Source organism: Vidua chalybeata, chromosome 1 (assembly GCF_026979565.1).
Source record: "Vidua chalybeata isolate OUT-0048 chromosome 1, bVidCha1 merged haplotype, whole genome shotgun sequence".
Classification (NCBI taxonomy): domain Eukaryota; kingdom Metazoa; phylum Chordata; class Aves; order Passeriformes; family Viduidae; genus Vidua; species Vidua chalybeata.
Genome location: NC_071530.1, coordinates 130648995 through 130668649, shown reverse-complemented (window position 1 = coordinate 130668649; position 19655 = coordinate 130648995). Strand labels below are relative to the sequence as shown.

Genomic DNA, 19655 nt, shown 5'->3' with positions numbered 1-19655 from the left:
AGACATTGGGCAAGACCATGCTGGCATCAAGAATATTTAGAGGTTCTCTAGAAACCTCCTTCCCAGCTCTGTGGCTCTTTGAAATCTCATCTTTCATGGCTTTCTGAAATAGCTGCTGAACAGACTATAGATCATCTTTTTCTGGCAACTGGCTTGAGCCATGGCTTCAACCAAGTTTGGCCTGCAAGGCAGAGGGAAATTCAGGATCACTATTCCAAGTGAACCCTGCAAAGAGCAAGTAGACACAAAATTTCTGGAGTAACCTTGCTCTATTTTATGAACAAGAGCTTTACATCAGAAAAATGTCCCAGTTCTAAATATTTCACATTAACTGCAATTAATATGTGTGTGGAAAACAGTGCTGGAAGTTATTCCTCTAGCAGTTATCCATTTAAGGAATGTAAGGCAAAAAAAAAAATCTTGAAATCTCAAATCTTCTGTGACTTCAGTGATAGCTTTGGTTTTTCTTTCTTCACATGTCTCTGATCAGAGATGGACAATTGAGCACTGTCCTTTCTCAGCCAGCTCCCATCAACTCCCATTGTGCTTTGGTTGTTGTTGCTGTGGGTTTGCATTCGGGAGGAAACAGGCAGGCAATCGAGACAATCCTTGTTTAGGTAAAACCACCCTGCTTTAGAATTATTCATAATAACCTTTGTCCTCAGCAAATTTAAGTTTTTCTGTCTTCTATCTCTGATTAACAACTCTAAGTTGTTTTCAGTATCTTTCAGGAGGTGAGGTACTTGTGCATATCCCCAAAGGAAGTTGGGATAGCTGTAAAATACCACTGCTCTAAATTCCCATGTCTTTGCTTGTAGGATAGAATATCTACCCATTGAGAAATCAAGCTGCTCAACTTCTTTCTCTTCCACAATGCCACATTAATGGTTTTCAACTGCTTCCAATTTTAAATCCATAAATATTTTCTAACACAGATTATCCCAACTGACAACAACTGGATAATCAAGCCCACTGACAACAAACTCGTGCTCTTAGTAGGAGATGAGGTTGTACATTTTTAGGAGTAATCCACAATCCCTCAGGAGTCTGGAGAGCAGAGTCTGAAAATCCATCGCTCTCTTTACTTCAGCATTCTTTAAAAATAACAGCAACAACTACAAAAATTCTTCTGTCCCAGAAAGTCATTGCTTGTGTTTAATGTAATTAATAGAACTGAATTGCAAAAGGAAAAGTGCCTTTTTTCTGGTGGATTTCCAAGGCCCGACATGGCAATTGAGACAGAGCTCTGTCATAAGGACTGAAAACAGCTGAGAGCTGTGAACAGACTGGCCCTGATGTAGTAAATCTTAATTAGGTTTTCTGCCTCTTTGCATGACGAATTCCAATAAACTGCTTCTCTTGTTGAGATTCATGCTTTGTTCTTGCAGACATATTTATGTGCCCCTAAAATACATATATAGGAAGCTTATGCTTCCACCTAGGCTGCTCTTTTCTTTACACTCATTGACAACATTTGCTCAGGTGAAGCTCTTGTGCTAAATAGCTGCATGGTCTGATGATTCCAGCAAAAGATGGACCAGCTTATTTAGGAAGGTAATGATGACTCCTTCCTCTTTATTGCACCCTATAAACAGAAGGTAACTCACAAGCAGCTCTTGGGTAACTGCTATCATTAGGGAAACTGAGGAACTATAAATTTGTCAGTGATTATGGCAGATGATGTCAGAGACAGAACAAAAACCCTATACCTTCTCTCCTATGCAGCCCTTGATCCTTTCTTGAGGATTTGCCAATACAAAATACAAATGTATATTCAGTTTCTTTCACACTTAAATATTTTTTTGTGGTCTTAATCGACCATGTCTGAATTGACTGAAATTGTTACATTAAAAAACATATAATATCACTGGAAAGGGATTTCTGGGGAAAAATAAATTGGTATTCAATAAATTGTGCTCTTCAGAAATTCAATAGCACCATAGGCCAAATCTGTAGAATGAGTTTTGAAGACAAACACTTAGAAAGGTTCCAATTCTGTGGTTTATAAATGTTAACAATGTCCTGGAAAAGCTGCCACTGGAATAATTTTGAACCTGCTCTTTTGAGGAAAATGTCTTTATAAATTATTTCTCAGTTTTGTACTCACTCAGTTTGGACTACTATCAAAAGCATTCTTCAAAGATCTCAGACATTTACACCTAAAATGTCACCTGCAAATGAAAGTGTGTTGTGTTTGCTGCTTCAGGAAGGAACAAGTTTTCTGATTAATATATAAAACTCTGTCACTAAAAGTATTCAGATCCTGAATCAAAATCATACTTGGTTCAAATCTCCAGTGTGCTCTGCACAGTCAGCTGAGATGTTTCTACAGCCTCCTTTCCATGTAAAACTTGTGGAACTTTGGGGAGAAAACTGCTGTTGAAGTGCTATATTATTTGCTATATTAGCTATAATAAGCAATGAAAGAATACTAAGAAAGAAATTTCTGTAGCTTAAAATTAAAAACTCTCAGGTCTCTGCATGGCAGCAGAATTGGAAAGACAGGTGAAGAGGTACTGCTCATGGTATAGCAAAATGAAGTTAGGGATTACTTAGCCAAATAGGGCAAATAAAAATCAGTGTTGCTGGACACATTGCTTGGGGGAGCTGGCCAATGCCACTGGGAAGTTGATATCTATCATCTAGGAAAAGTTGTGGCAATTAGGGGAAGAACCCAATGATTGAAAAAAGGCAAATGTTATGCCTGTTATAAAATCCAAAGCAGCAAGATCCAGCATCATGTCCAGAGGCGGCCACTAAGTTGATTGGAGGGATGGAACATCTCTCCTATTCTTTCACCTCTAAAGGCTGAAAGAATTGGGATTGTTCAGCCTGGAATAGAGAAACCTTTGGGGTGACAAAATAGTGGCCTTCCAGTACCTGAATGTAGCCTACAAAAAAGATGGAGTGGGACTTTTTACTAGAGCCTGTAGTGAGAGGACAAGGGGGAACAGATTCAAACTGAAATGAAGTAAGTCTAGATTAGATGTTGGGAAGAAATTCTTTATTGTGAGGGTGGTGAAGCACTGGCACAGGCTGCCCAGAGAAGTTGTGGATGCCCCATCCCTGGAAGTGTTCCAGGGCTCAGAGCAACCTGACCTTGTAAGAAGTGTCCCTGACCACAGCATAAGGGTTGAAACTAGATGATCTTTGAGGTCCTTTTCAACACAAACCATTCTATAATCCTGTAATGATTCTATGAACTATCAACTAGAAAAACTCAGTCCCCAGGAATATTATGGACTGGAGGAGTGGAATAAAGTGAGTGGAAAACAGCCTGGATGTCTGGGCCCAAAGGGTTGCCATCAACAGTTTGAGATGGCCGGTTATGAGTGGTGTGACACTCAGGGGTCCCTGCCAGGTCATCACCCTTTGCATTCGCAGCAACGATCCAGATGACAGGGGTGGCCTGTGTCTTCCTAAAATCTATGAAAGGAGCAGGTGTGTATGCTGGAATGCAGAGTTGCTGCTCAGAGAGCTCAAAATCCAGAAGTGGCCTGACATGGACTTCAGAAAACTTGTCAAAGACAAAACCAAAGTCCTGTATTGGAAGAGGACAACCCATGGCCACAGAACTGGAGGGATGTGCACCAGCAGTACCGCAGAACAGGAGCTGCTGTGCAAGAGGCAACAGCAAAACCTTGTGGCAATGAGGTAATGTAGGGGCCTCTTTGGAAACAGGGCAGCCAACGGGTCCAAGGAAGTGATATTTTCTAAATATTACACTGGTTGCGACTCCAGAACAAGAAAGGTGCAAACAAACTGGCCAGAGGAGACTTAATCACCCTGGCTGGCTGATCAGCTTGTTTTCATCATTCTTCATCATTCCAATATAGCAATTACATCAGCTGTGTTCTGCTGTAGTTTTAAACTTGACTCCAAACCAATGGAAACCTTAAATAGTTGAGGATGAAGCAAGCCCTGAAGAATCCTATTAGAAACACTCATCATATGACTTCATATAGGAAAGTACTTGGAGAGCTGCAAGCCAGACCTTAATACATTTAACTTCTGTCCCTCCCATCAAGAGTAGTATATATGTGGTCTTCCTGGAATGCTACTGAATGCTTTATTTTTATTCAGCTTTTAATACTGATGCCATTACAATTTGTTTTCCAGGAATGAAATCTATGAATCCACAGATATTTCTGCTGTTGTTACTAACAACCATTGTAGGTCATTATACATCTGGTAAGAAGTCTCACAACATTTCCATACTATCAATGTGTCTTATTTTTCATACAGTTAAATTTCTAAATGCAAAAAAAAAAAATAATTTGTGGAGAGAATCTTATTTTATTTCCTCACTTTTTTCCATTGGCAAACATCTCCAAATTCCATACAGAACTCTGACTAAATTCTCTTTTTTTATTATTATTTTTTTCTTTCTGTTTACTTCATTATTTGCATAAGCTTCACCGAAGCCAAGGACAGTTCTAGGAATAAGGCTTGACTGACTTGTACTTCCGAAATGACTATTTAATATGTTAGCACTGAGCTCTGTGTGTTAATGTGGAACACTTGTTTTTTCAGGATCAACAAACGGCAAATACTTCCATCTGAAAAAGAATATTCCCACCCACAGAAACAGAATTCAGCTTTCCTAAGCAGCAAACAATAGAGAATTAAGATGTCTCTCAGAGGCACAGACAGAATAAAAACAACCACACCCCACATTCGAATGAGATCCTCAGTTGGATATTTTCAATGTTTCTTTTCTGAGACAAAGTATATTCTGATACTAAAAGGTGAAGCGGAGAAGCAAATTTATTGATATTTTTTGAGATGTTTAGGAATTGCATAAGCTTCCAGGAAGAACCTATTTATTAAAAGGGTCATTTATGCCAATCCATCTTATGTAGGTTTTTGAAGAGTAATCATATAAAAGGAAAGGAAAGAAGAAATATAAACTTAGTGATATTCAAAGGAAGAAGAGTGACAAAATAAGAGAAAGAAGTACACTAGCCAAGAAGTGCAAGAACCATTAGAATTTATGATTTTATTTTAAACAAGCCAATTTAAATTTTCATTACTAGATTCATTACTAAATTAATTATTAATACTTATATAATATTAGTACAGGGTTGAAAGCACTGGAACAGTTTCACTTCTAGGATCCTAAAAGCCAATCAGAATGTCACTGTTCCAAACTAATTTATGGTAACATTAGTACAAGATTACTTTAAAGCTGCCTTGCCAAAGTTTATTAAAAAACAAATTTTAAGAGCCACGGAATACCAGCTACTTAACCCATGCACTGTAATTCTTTACTTGTGACCACCAAGAAAACTTTGCCAAATAAAATGCATCACAGATACTGAAGAGAATACCTAGAAATAAAATAAGAAATTCAGCAATGTGTTTAGAAGTTCAGCAATGTGTGATAGCGTTTTGCAATATTTTTGGTTTCACAGTTCAAATTTCCTCTGGGATCGGCAAGTTAATGATAGTTCTATTTTTGTAACTGTAATTAAGATTATCTAAATGTTGTACAAATGAAACACGAGAGTTTATGATGTTCAAAAATCTAGTCTGAAAGGGGTGAGGCTTAAATGAGAAAGAAGCATTTCATTATGAAAATGCTTGTAATATTTACTGGCAGATTCATAGTTATTTAAAGGCCAGCAAAACCCATTACCATCAGACGTTCTGAGTAACACACAGCAGAGAATTTCTATCTACTGCATCAAGCCCATCTCTCCTGTTTGAATTACCCTGTACTTTTTGAAGGACATTTAAGGCTTGTTTTACACATTCAAAATGACAGAGAATTCACCAAGTTTGCAACGTTCTTCTAGAGCTCGCTAACGTTATTGGAAGAAGGGGTTTGCTTTCAACCACTTTGACTTTGTTTAGACTCAAATAGCCTGAATTGCTAATGAGAAATATAATACAAAAGCCCTCTTAAAACTACCAGGAAAATTTGCATTCAGGCACTGTGCCTAATTGCCCCAGTCCATCCTTCTCTCCAACAGTATTATCCAGATGTATTTTCGCATGGTCTGTGTCTAGTCTATGCAAAACAAAAAAAACCCTTGCAAAGCTGATGCTTCCTGTTAATGATTAGAAGTAGACAATACTCCATTGTGCCAAAACAAGACTAGCCCAAGCAGAGCAAAGGTGGAAGGAATTGTAAAGTATTGTCAAATTTGTCTGGTAGTCTAATAGCACAACTTATAAGAAAACATCATAAGTTACAAACTATTCCTTTCATTAAATGATTATTCACAAAGACTTTATTAATTTTATTAAAAACAGAAAAGGTCATATGAAAGGCTAATATAACTGAGATATTATGTTAAACTATGTGCCTTTTAAGGAATCGACCTTCATAAAAAGTTGCAGCATATTAAATTTATTTAATTACTCCAGAGTAATTCTAATTTCAAAAGCCCATTTTATTGGAACAATGATAAATTAGAGAATAGATGAATTATTTTACAGATTAATACACACAGTTCTTTCTGCAATCAAGATTTTAAATGGGTCTAATAGCCTCAGCACTTACAGTAGGTTCCTAAAGTGCCAAGCAATTATAATTGTTCTCTTAGCATACTGGTTTAATTTAATACCACCCAAGTTGCAAATGATTTGGCTTTTGCAGTGGAACACACTCATTCACCATGATGATAAATATGAATTTATGAATAATAAAATAAGATATCTAAAAGGAAAGGAGTGCTGGAAAAATCAGTACCATATTGCTAATTATCAGACAAAAGTTCTGGTATATCTCAGACTTACTGAGATCAAGACTGAGGCAAGACATGCATGTACACCATGTACACCTCATTTCCACATACAAATAGTAGTTATGTTGGCACTGTGCTCAACAGACGTCCAGAGCAGTGGGAACTTAGCAAATATAAAAATGTAGCACCTATGGAGTACCTAAAATTACCTAGGTACTTATCATACTGTCCGAAAAGTTTAGTTCTGTGAGTAGTGTCCAGGAGTTTTGTCCAGCTTTTTGCTTCTTGAAGAGACATTTGCCTTGAGTTTGTCACTTTGTCAAATACCTGGAGCCCAACATTTCCTGTGCTAAACATCTCAAATTGCAAGTGACACAAATGCTACCTAGTAAAGGAAGTTTAATGCCTACTGTTCACTCCCTTCCCTCATGTTGTAGGAAGGTTTTTGTCAAGTGCAACACCCCTTACCCCTGCAGCATCAAGTCCAAGGCTTTTCAGCATTGGCTTATGAAGCCCTAGACTGTACATCTGATATTTCTTCTGGGTTTATTCTTTTGGAAATAAAGAGAAGCTTAGAAACTGGATCCAAAGAGCCTGCCCAAGCCTGTGGGCAGTACAAAACAGGTAATCTGACAGGCAGCATTTCAAGCATCGCAGTGGAGAATCACTTCCAAACAGTGACACAGCCAAGAATGAACAGAGGTTATTCACTTACAATTTGGGAAAAAGAGTTTGCTCACTTTTTCACGTCCAGCTGGCAACCTCAAGTCAAGGAGTTTTCCTGTTATGCTGCTTTCTCAGACATGTCCCTGGCTGACACTGAGCAGAGGAGCAGGCTTGGCACCAGTGTGCCAGTAGGCTTGCACCTGAGCCTGGTGCTATGGGGATGATGGGGACAGGGGCAAGAGAGGGCAGCATGCTCCAGAAAAGGAGTAGATTTAACCTCTTACATAATACAAAAGGAAATAATCCAAGTCAAAATCCGGTATCTCAGGCCAAAATGCAGCATATTTTAGATGAAGGTAATAAAAAAGCACTATGAAAATATAAAAATGAGAGAAATTATATATTATAGTCTTTATTTGCCACATCTGAATGACTAATAGATTGGGTAAGCAATTAATTTTTGATTTCTGAAGAAACATTAAAATTAAGTGGACTACTGGTTTATTAATTTCTGAAAGAACAATTCTTCCTCTTATGCAGTGTAACAAGACAGAGAAACACAGCCAACCATCAAGGTTCAAAGTGACAGTGTAAAAGGAGTTTCACCTTTAGGCCACTGGTTGATTTTTAAAAGAGGAATTGAAACCTGACTTTGGGGAGTTGTTTGATGTCCTGGGTCAGCTTGATCTCAAACACAGCTCAGTTCCTAACAAAGTGTTCCCATCATAAGCACTGCAGCAACAGATAACCACCCTGACAAGCAGAAAGGAGCATCCTTGAACCAGCTTTCCTGGAAATAATGTGTCACAAAAGCCATTCTTCTGCAAATATACGAAAGCACCCGTTTTCATCTCCCCAAACACCTAAAGCTGAAGTTATGTTTACTGGATCCTGTAATGCAAATAAAAACACTTCATCCCCCTTCTCAGATTCTGAAGGCTGGCAGGGAAAGCGGATCCAGACCCAGGGCTGTTACCTTAGGAACTGCTCTAAATCACATTCAAAGCATTTTGGTCATCATCAAGTATCTGTGATCATCAGACACTTCACTTTTTCAACAAGAATATCCTAGCACTGGTTTAGCAGGGCTTGCTTAATTGCTTTTTAACCCTTTCAGACACTGAGGAAAGCTGTTGTGAAAAAGTATGTTAACAAACCAAACAAATAAAGCCAACCAACCTATCTTCCTACCTATATCTGCAAATTCTAGCCAAACTTAATTTGGGATTTAGTGTTGCAAAGGAACAGCTTTATGTGCCACTATCTGGATATATCCCTAATAAAAAATATGGAATTGAACACTTTAAAAGAAAGATGAGGAAGATAATTGCATAATTATTAAATGAGCAGTCTTAGAATCAATGGTCATCTCAAACTGTAAAACCACATCATAAAATACAACACCACAACCTCCCCCCTTCTTCTGATTTATGCTTCATGAAAAAGCAAAACAAATGTTATACAAATATTTTCAGTAGCTGAAAACTGGCTATCAGTACAAAACCACAACTACAGGCATTCCTCACTGCTGGGCTGAACTGTTCTCAAAACAATCCAATGTAAAGGCCACTGACAAATATTTCTAACATTCTGCAGTCACAAAGAACCAGAGCACTGTGTTTGGTGCAGATCACATTGCTTGTGCCTTAGAAGTATAATTTAGGCTTCAGTCTATGGTTTGCTAAGGACTGTGAACTCATGGCCTCTCTCATCCTAAAATCTCAGAATAATCACTGCTGTTAGTAGCATTTCATTGCATGTCCATCAAAACTAAACATGCTCAAAATAGCAGAGATTAAGAAGCTACAGTCTCTTTGCCTATCTCAGCTATGAACAGTTCTGAAAAACACATGTAGTGTTGCCCTCTGTGGATCTTTCAGACCAAAAGATGTAGGAGGAGGAGAATATTAATATAGCATCTAATAAGGTGAATCCTGGAATCTATTTCACACAGAAAAGAGAAAATATGTCAGAAACCATTCTTATTGTTCAAGAAGTACACCATATTTTCTCTCCCTGTTGCAGAAACAAAGTCACCAGTATAGTTTCAAGAAAATATTTTTTTAAAAATTGATGAAGTGTCAACACTTGACTGCTTGTTTAAATTGAACATAATTATAAAAGCTGTTACAGAGTGTTCAATTTGTTTCAATGTTATTATATATCATAAAGGCTCATTCAAGCAGGGAGAATACTGCAGACAAGGCATGAAGATTAGAAGATGTCTTAGACTTCTCCCTGGAACAGCATGAAATACAATCTAAAGCAGCCAAAATTCTTTTAGTGGAGCTAATTTCTTTTCACTGCGGCTTTATGAAGAAAAGAATTAGTGTTCCTTTATGCTGCAAGAACACTTTGCTATGTGCTTAACAGGAAGTTAAATGAACCAAAGATACAGATAGAAAAAAAAAAATCCACCATCAATTAATGTGACAAATTCTTAATAGGAAAACAAATCAGATTCATTTAAAAACTGAGGTCTTGGTTCCGCTTTATTCATGTTTTCCCAGGGTTGAGCTTATATTCCCAAGGTTTATATTTTTCATAGTTTATGCTTTCTGAGGAGTACAGATGTCCATGGGAGATGGCTTTTTCCTGCATTGCTCCTGCTGAGTGGCCCAAAGACTAATCAGGAGGACCATGGCACGCTGTAGCTGCTTATGCTCCAGGTGCACCACAGCTGATGAGAAGTGGTGTGCAAGAGCTCAATATTCACCACCATCACAAACAGCACTCACATTATCAACTGAAAACAAGGCATTTAAATGCTAATTTTTTCTCTCTTCTTCCATAATTTGTCACATTCAGATGGGAAGCACAAGGCAAGTCCCCAAGGACCCCCTGGAATGCTCCCAGCACCTTACCTAGGAAATAATTCTGATACCTTTGCATTTTCTAAACATAGGCTGAGTGGTGACTACAACACAGATATGTTGGTCTGAAATTCTGACAGACATATTTTTCACAGGCACTTCCAGGCTGTGGAGGATAATGCATGGCCATAGCCTCTCAGTAGTGCTTACAGTCTCTCAAATCAACTCAGCACACCATTGTCACAGCTGCATGAAATGGTACTGAACCAATTCCACTTCACCCAAAGAGCAGGACAGAAGCTGAATTCCTAACTGTTTAATAATATCCATTCATCCATACTTCTTGCCCAGTATAGATATTTTGGTTTCAAAATTAGGTATCCATACATTTATTGAAGCAGTCAACTTTATGGTATCTCTGTATACCCTAATTGAGTGAGAAGTGAGGGGATCTGACCATAAATAAGAATAATATATTCCATTATTCACTCTCTTCCACAAGGTAAAAAACATCAGTAAATTAAATATTAAAAGATTCTAAGCGTATAGTAGCAAGTAGTAAAACTAGCATGAGAAATGAGCCAGCCTACTTAGCCATAAAACACAGGAGAAAAAGAACCTTAAAATTTAAAACTGATCATAACTTTTTTAACACCACTGTTATGAAACTTTTCTTTCTACTATTGTTCAAATGGAAATTCACTAAGGCTTCACTCAGGCTGGCTCCGGTTGGGATTCTTGTGCTCTGAAAGCCTCTGTGCCAGTGTGGGGGTCTCCTGCATAGGGGCGCTGCCAGTGGTGGATCTCTCTCACAGCTTACAAGTTTCTTTGCCAACAAGCTGCTCCTCACTTGGAGCCAGATCAATCCTCAAAATGAACCCCTAAACTACTTCAAACTTTTCAGAATTTTACCCCTTTATCACACCTTAATGACTCATAGCTTAAATGTCACATCTCAAAAACATTGTTTCTCCAACATATAAAACAGAGATAAAAAGCCCTGAATTTCAAAGTAAAACTAATAATAATTTTAAAATATTTCTTCTGTATTGGAGAATTCCCCTCTGCCTTGGTTTACTATTTATAAACCACCAGTCTGGGATTAATTATTATAAATCCTTAAAGCCGAAAAGAAGATTTTAGGCATTTTATTCTACGTATAATCTGTACCATTATTAAACTGCAGCTCAAATGCACTTTATGTTGGTCACCTTTTCAAATTTATACATTTTACCTATAGTAAATTTTATTCCCTGGCAGAAAGAATTTCTTAATACTTTGAAAATATCAGACCACCCATGTGATGTGGCAGTGCTCAGTGGGAGCAGTGCCCCTGCCAGGCTCCAGGGACACTCACCAGGCACCCCGTCTCTCATCCAGTAAGCAATGTCTGTTCCATCTGCGGTGTCATAAACATCTGTAGCATTGATGGGCTGCAGCAGAGTCATGATCTCTTTCACGATGTCCCGGGCTTCAGCACTGCCAGAAAAACCCAGTCCAGATGGCTTGAAGGTGCCCTCATCAGACTCCATAACGATATCAAAGTTGGAGATATTTTCCTAAACATGTAAGAAAAGAAGATATTGTGCTGTGGTTGTTATTTTAGCTGGTACCATATACAGGATTCTAGATGTCATTGTGAGCATACCACAACAAATTTGTTTTCAGAAGCAGAGAAATGCTTCCTGTGAAAATGTGTACGTAAGCATAAATGAAGGGACCTATCTTTCTGTATGGAAATGGCTGAAACAATTCAAATTATATTGAGGCACCAATATTCTGTAGGACCCACAACATGACTGGTCTGCTGTTCTCAAATACTTGCTTTCAGACTTCTGAAGTGCCACCTAGAAAGGTAAGCCATCACCACCTTATTGCAGTTTTCATTTGCATTTCATTTCATCCCTTTCTTCTCAGACTTGAGACTCTGGAATTCTGTTGCAATGGAGAGGGTATGAGGTCCTTTGGCTTTAAAATTAGAGGCATCCAAAGCCTTCATAGACTGTGAGGAACAGTCTATTTAAAAGCCAGCTGCTGCCTGTTCAGAAACACATTATTTTCAATATAACATATAGACAATTCTGACCGATTGAAGGATTGAAATGCCAAGGTTTTCCCCCAGACCTGAAGGAATAATATCTATTTTAAGGAAAATTTGGGCTTCCAAGGTAAATCCTCACAAGAAACATGAAAGGTAAGATTTTGTGTACAAGTAGCATAATAATATTTGCTTTTAGTGTGTATTTGGAAGAATCTTTTAAGCTAAAAGAATAAAAATTAGCAATTTATTTACTTATCATATTTTCTTAGATTGCTCGGTTACAAAGGTCTAATTGGAATTAAATACATAGGAATTTTACATGAATGAAGATCTCATTAAAAAATGAGATCTGGAGAGGCACATAACTTTTTAGAGAGAGTTTATGCTCAGGTCAGGCAGAACAAAAGCTATACTTCAGACCTCCTTGAATGTGACTAAGAGAACCTACTGCAGGTTTTACTCCTATGTCCAGATCTCATGCCTGAATTTTATGGCTGCCATGGGTTATTTATTACAAGAAAATCATTACAAGGGATATGTGATAGCAGCAACTAACAGATCCATGTCACTACCAGCATATATAAGCTTACAGTTCAGTAAACAATTCTTTTACATTTTTCTGTATATAAACCAAAATATGTAATACAGGTGGCTGTAAATAATTCACATAAGTGTTCACATATCCTTTACAGAATTTGCTAAGAACTATTTAATACTTTCCCAAAACTTTTTTCTTTTGAGTGAAACAATTCTAACAGAGCAGAGCTATTGTACCCACCCATTTAACTACTGGAAATCAATGTGCAAATAACTAGTCTTGTCACCTCATTGGCAATCACCATTTTTAGACAGTGAAAAATATCTTCAGTTTGTGAAAGATTAAATGTAAATAAGTAGGCTACATATAGTGTGTAGGACTATCATCAAATGCTATCCAGAAGTTATGAGCTTCAACATGAATCATGACTTACAGACTGTCTGAATACAGTGGGAGAGAAGCAGGCCAAGAAAAGCACACTGCAGGCTAAAACAGACCAGTGATGCTCCACAGATACAACAGAAAGTATGTCTCAAAATGTAAATCTTCTTTATCATATGCCCAAGGAGGAAGACTTAATAAAGACAACACACATTTCAGTGTGCTGCTGAATTTCCAGTGAAAGCTAACTTAAGTATAGTGAGCCCTACATAAATATGATGCTATGGTACTCAGCTTCTTCGGTTGAGTTTCCAAAGCAGGACTTCTGTCCATTTTTAGAGTAGCTGAAATGAGGAAAGCAATATGTCCAGGGGAAGGGCAGTGAAGTGAGAAGAGTGAGCATGGGAACAACATGGACACCTAAAAGAAATCTCTCTTATCACTCAAAACAACAGAATCCCTAAGTTCAAGAAATTCATAAACTGCTACTATTGCAGAATTGCTGTGCTCTTCAGTTGTGTTTTCTCACATAAATGTTTGCATGTGATTTTAATATGAAATTGAGTAAACAAACCACCCACAATACATTACACCATACTGTTGTTCTGTAAGAAAGCTATTCAGTTCTGAGAATGTGCTGGAGAGGCATGAAAACAGGACACCCTAGGAAGAGAAACTGACTTCACTGGGGAACAAAAAAGAAACAGGTCACAGCTACTTGGAATATTATGTGTCCTTGAGAAAGCTTTTTCCCTATTTGGTCCACTAGAAGATAGGATTACTTATAAAACTACTCCCATCAAATTTGAAAGTTGCAGTCTTAAAAAAATTTAGATTGGTTTCCCTGTTCCCATTTTTGTACATCTACATTGGCATTACTACATACACAGAGAGGAACACATGCTGGAAAACATGCTTAAAATATACTGCTTAAAAATAGTGAAGATGCTTTGTCATCATTTGCTATCTATGATGCAGGAATAACTGCCATTAACAAAGTGAGGTGAAACCATACATTCCCCTTGACTAATTCAAAGGAACCAACAAACCAGAAAGATTAAAAAAAATAATTGCAGGTTCAGCTGCTTCCTTCAGTCATTCTCCTAGTGAATGTACCATCTAAATAAGCATTTTAAACTCAGCATGTAATTTTTTTCAGAAAGTAATCTCATCTGCTGCATCTTGATATTGTGCCACTTCTCTTGGTATGTACCAGAAAATTAAAACTTCTCTGTGTAACCTGCTGCCTAATTCTCTGAACATCAAAAGAGACTTTTATCCTTTGCCTTCTTATGACTCAGTTGCAGAGGAGGTCATCTGTCTTTATTATCTCACCTTTAGCTCTTCAATTGAATTTTTAAATGGAACATTACAATAAAGACTGCATGGGAAAATTGGCTCTCTATAGCTTACTATTCTCATTGAACATACAATTAGGCACAATCCTTACCAATGCTTCTCCTATTTTAAGTTTTTAATTTTAATTCATTTTATTTCTGTTTTATTTATAAACAATCTATTTTTCCCGCAAAACTAAGCAGAACTAAAAATATAAGTACTTATCATCTCTAAGGCAAAAACCTGATAACATGAAATCACAGAATCACAGAATGGACAAGGTTGGAAAGGAGCACAGTGAATCATCTGGTCCAACCTCCCTGCTCAAGCAGGGCCATCCCAGAGCACATGGCTCAGGATTGTGTCCAGATGGTTCTTGAATATCTCCAGTGAAGGAGACTCCACAGCCTCTCTTGGAAATCTGTTCCATGACACCTGCACAAGTAAAGAAGTTCTTCCCCATGTTCAGGTGGAACTTCCTGTGCATCAGTTTTTGCCCATTGCCTCTTGTCCTATTCCTTGGCACCACTGAGAAGAGCCTGGCTCTATCCCCTTGATACCCTCCCTTCACATACTCACAGACACTTAAGAGATCCTTTCTCAGTTGTCTTCTCACATTATCTTTTTCACCCTCTGTGTGCTCCAGGAGCTTCACATCTCTCTTGTACTGTGGAGCCCAGAACTAGATGCTGTGTTCCAGTTGTAGCCTCACCAGGTCTGCATAGAAGGGCAGGATCACTCCCTCAACCTACTGCCAGTGCTCATCCTAGTGCAGCCCAGGATACCTTTGGCCTTCTTAGAGCACACTGTTCGCTCATGGACAGCTTGCTGTCTATCAGGTCCCTCAGGTCCTTCTCCATGAAGCTCTTTTCCAGCAGGTTGGTTCCCAGCCTGTACTGGTACATGGTGCAGGACCCTGCCTTCACCTTTGTTGAATTCCAGATGGTTGTTCTCTGGAATCTCTCCAGCCTGCCAAGGTCATTCTGAAGGGCTGCACAGCATCTGGGGTATCGGCCGCTCCGCCCAGCTTTGTGTTGTCAGGGAACTTGCTGAGGAGGCCTCTGCCCCTTCACCCAAGTTATTGATGAAAAGTTAAGCAATAGTGGGACCAGTACTGAACCTTGGGGGACACCACTTGTGACAGGCCTCCAAACAGACCCTGTGCCACTGATTACTGTCCCACCCTCTGGGGTCTGTCATTTAGCTTGTAATTACAGTAAACTCTTTCCACTAAGAAAGCAAACCCTTGTAATATATATGACTGGTACGTCTGTTGGTAGGAAACATCTTTCTTCTAGGCTAGTCACTGGCAATCTCAAGCAAGTATACCTCACAGTAGTTACTTATTCAGTCAAAATCCCAATTGTTAATTCTTACAAGATGTTAAACTAGACTGCAACATCTCATGACTAATCCATTGAGTCACAGATGGCAATCCCTCTTACTCACCTTAAGCAGGGACCTGAAAGTTTAATGCAGGGAACAACTATCCTAAAAGCCTTCAGTACTTTGGGGCTGCTTAAAATAGAGTATTACTTGTCTAACAGCTCATTTACTGGTTTTCTTTTTTTGTTTCACTGAGAAGAATCACCACTTTACAGGAAAAATACCGAAGTCTGTAATGACAAAGCACTTGACTAATGGTACATTTGTTCCAGTGATAAAGAACATCAGTTAATCTGACATTGTGTTTTCAGCTTTCTGTTATTGATTTACACTTAACTTTAAGAAACAACAGCACTTGTATTCCAGTATTTGTCCCAGAGCAGTCGGGAAAGAAGTATAGCATGGCAACGATGTTGTAGAATTCACAGGGAAGTGGTGGTCATCCCACTTGCAGTACTAAAAAAAGGTTTAAATCAGCATCCAGATTTTTTAGGCTGGCAACTAAGACTACAGGAAAGACAAGAAAAAACCCTGGAAACGCCTAAGTGCATGTGACAGCTAGAAAAGAAAATAAAACGCAAAATAAATAACATCCTCTAAGTATTCAATAATATATAAACATGATGTAGTGTAATTTTGAGTTGCTGTTTAGTATGAAGGTAATTTAATGAAGCAAAACAGGATAAATTGAAACTAGAGCAAAAACACCACAACAGCTGTTAGGAAGCAGAGATATGCCAGCATCAAGGCATAATAAGCACCAGCCACAAGCTGGTGATCATACCATTTACACTCTTTTTGAATGAAGACAGGGAAAATCGGGAACACTGTGAGTTTTTCATTTTTGTAAATTATCCCATCATTAAATGGGAGAAAGCTGATGTAAAGCTTAAGATTTAGAAGAACAATTTTTCCTAGATGACAAGGTATGAAAAAGGCTCATCCTTTTGTTACAAGATAAAATATTCTTCTGCCACATTTTATGGGAAAGCAGTATGTAAAAAAGTCTACAGGTTTAGGGGTTTGTTCTGTAGGACAGTTACAAGTTCTGACCTCTGAGAAGCCAATGACAAAAGTCCCAGTAACTTCAACAGCCCTGGAGCAATTTGGTCATGTACTTATTAGCACTTCACTCTGTAAAAACATGCTACTGCCACGTCTTGCCTTGTACAATACTGCGACTGTTTCCTCTACGATGATTTGCCAGCACTCGCAGAGATGACCTGGGATGTAAGTTCCCTGGGATGATAGACAAGAGAAAGCAGAGAGCTCTGAACATGGCAGCAGGCTGAGTAAGGTATGCCTGAAGTCTTGTCTTGGGAGGTTTTTTTCTTTGACAAATAGGCATATCAAAGAGAAGTTCTCTTCCTGGAAAACATTCCATAACTTTAGACCTTTTACTGCTCAAATGCAAAGGTATCAAAACAATGTTTGTGGCTCTGAATGACCATTCCCACCACTGTCCTTTTTTGATAAGATTTAGGTTTTCACTAGAAAATAGGCAGCAATGCCAAAATTAAAGTCTTTCAGGAAGCAAATGAGTATTTCTGCAACTTTAAATAAAAGATAAGTGAAAACAAATTTGCATCACCTTAGAAATCATCACAGCACATACATAATTTTCTACATCTTTCACAGCTGCAGGGAGTTTTGATAGGAGGAAGCCAACTTTCTTACAACTGAACATCCCAATGGACAAAGGACTTGTGGATGGGTGAATCTGCCTGAAGCATGTGCTGGAAGCAGTGATCCTCAGAAGATTCTCTATCAGAATCTATACCAGACTCAACTGGCAGCTCTGCTGAGAGAAAGAGAAGAAAGATGCACAGACAAAGAAGATTGCAAGATGCACACGGAAGATTTGCTTGAGAGAAAAAAAAGAAAGATGCACAGAGAAAAGTTTTTCTAACACTAGACATGTATGAATTTTATCTACATGGAATGAAGATTAGATATCCGGGAGACACACTGATTAGATATCCAGGAGACACACTGTCATGACTGATTTGGGGTCTTCCATCATTCAGGCAGTGTAAGGAATAAACTTGGATTTGTGTTTTAGCAAAATCTGTATTTCTCTGTATTTCTCTGCAGCTTTCACAAGAAAGTTTATTCCTAAATACTAGGGAATTAGGAATTCCCATGGACCTAGAACTGGTGTAAAAGATAATACTGTAGCTATGCAATCCTTACTGTGCTTAATACAATCAGTGGTGCTACTGCTTATTGTGATGCTGGAGAACAGAATGTGATTACTTTCTTTCTTTCCCTTTGCAAATGGACATTTCATTCTTTCTGCATTTCTTTCCCTTTGCAATGAAAGGAATCAACAGGACATCAGCGACCTAAAAATGCAGCAGTAATTTTACATAATTTTTGATTACGGAGAATATTGCCTGAGGAAAGTCAAAAGGCTAACAGTCAACACATTTTCCTGGCATAAAAAAATTCCCAATTAAGTCCTTTATATGCTTGGTTCAAATCAGATAAAAATTCATGTCTTCCATTTCACCAGAATACTTGGTACTTCAGGATCTAAAGTCTTCTGAAAACTATGGTTTTAAGGAGACAATATTTTCTGGAGAAGAATAATTTCACCTGAAAGTATCAGTATTTTTTTGATATTTGCTTCTTAGAGAAAGCAACTCATTAGCAAATCACAGTAGAAATCTTGTGTGATCATCAACGAAGTGTACTTAAACTAGCATGAAATATATACCAGCATTTCAGAAAGTCCTGTTTTCAGCAGACACAGTTTGAGCAAAATGTCAGATCTTGGTAATAAATACAAAAAAAGAAGCCATAGTAAACACTGGTGATTTAATTTTTTAAATGTAGTTAAACCTTTACTAAAAAGTTAAAATACTGTATGGTATTTGCACCAAAAATTGAGGTAAGTACTGTAAATATCGTTAATATAAGAATACCAACATTCAGAAATATTGAGAATGCCTTCTGTAATGGGGTTTGAATTGAATTAATAATATATTAATGTCTCCAGTGATCACAACCGAGTTACTAAAGTAAATTTGAATGTGGCCTAGGATCTCGTGGTCTTCTCATTAGAAAATATATTTGCTTTCCCAAGAGATTGTACGCAATACTTCTATTCCAAAATAAATATTATCAGTCATTCATAGTCCCTTAATTCAGCTGGGTAAATAACTGTAACCTTGTTTCATGGTACACAGACCTTTCACAGAATCTAGTCCAAAGCAATGAAAAGGAGGGCAGAAACTTCATTACATATATTTCTTTCTCCCTTCATGAAGACAGCATAAGAGTAAACACACAAAAATCTTAACTCTGGCTGAGGGCACTTAGGTATCATTAGTAAAGGTTGTAGCAGAATCTGTACTGAAGAGTTGCATCATAAGGCCTTCTAGAATTATGTTCCATTAGTTCTTCAATTTGACTTGTGTGAGAAAGTAGTGTTGCGATGTTTCATGATTCTGAAGCTGTTTGCTGTATTGTCTGTAGAGAAAAGCCCTACTCAGCAATTGGGTCACACAACACTAAGCACTGGAAGAGGACTTCAGATGTAGTGTCAAACTCCAAGCTCTGCAGTCTGATTTGAACTTAAATCCTTTAATTTCACTGCTCTTTATCAAGATAAGTATCTTTAACATTAAGGAAAATCAACTATTTTTCTAGTTGGGGATTAAATTTAATTATTGGCTGACAGCTAAAAGCAGTGAGCACTTCAACAAGAATCTCCTTTGGAAGCAACGCTGCTGGTAGTTCCCCTGAGAGGCTTCTACCCCATGATCAAGACTGAGCAGGTGCTCTGGTGGTGTCCT

The 19655-nt window shown here is 38.0% G+C and overlaps 1 protein-coding gene and 1 long non-coding RNA gene across 3 annotated transcripts in view; one reads left to right on the top strand and one right to left on the bottom strand.

The window, feature by feature from the left end:
• The window catches only part of CPQ (carboxypeptidase Q), a 145505-nt gene that overhangs the window by 16932 nt on the left and 108918 nt on the right, over positions 1-19655 (bottom strand). For both annotated transcript variants that reach the window (XM_053958067.1, XM_053958060.1), the window contains exon 7: positions 11529-11730. In XM_053958067.1, the coding sequence (XP_053814042.1) occupies positions 11529-11730 (202 nt within the window). The remainder of the gene's footprint in view (positions 1-11528; positions 11731-19655) is intronic.
• On the top strand, positions 11651-17841 carry LOC128796444 (uncharacterized). Its single transcript, XR_008433813.1, has 3 exons — positions 11651-11738; positions 11957-12026; positions 17494-17841. It is a non-coding gene; the product is annotated as an uncharacterized LOC128796444 (long non-coding RNA).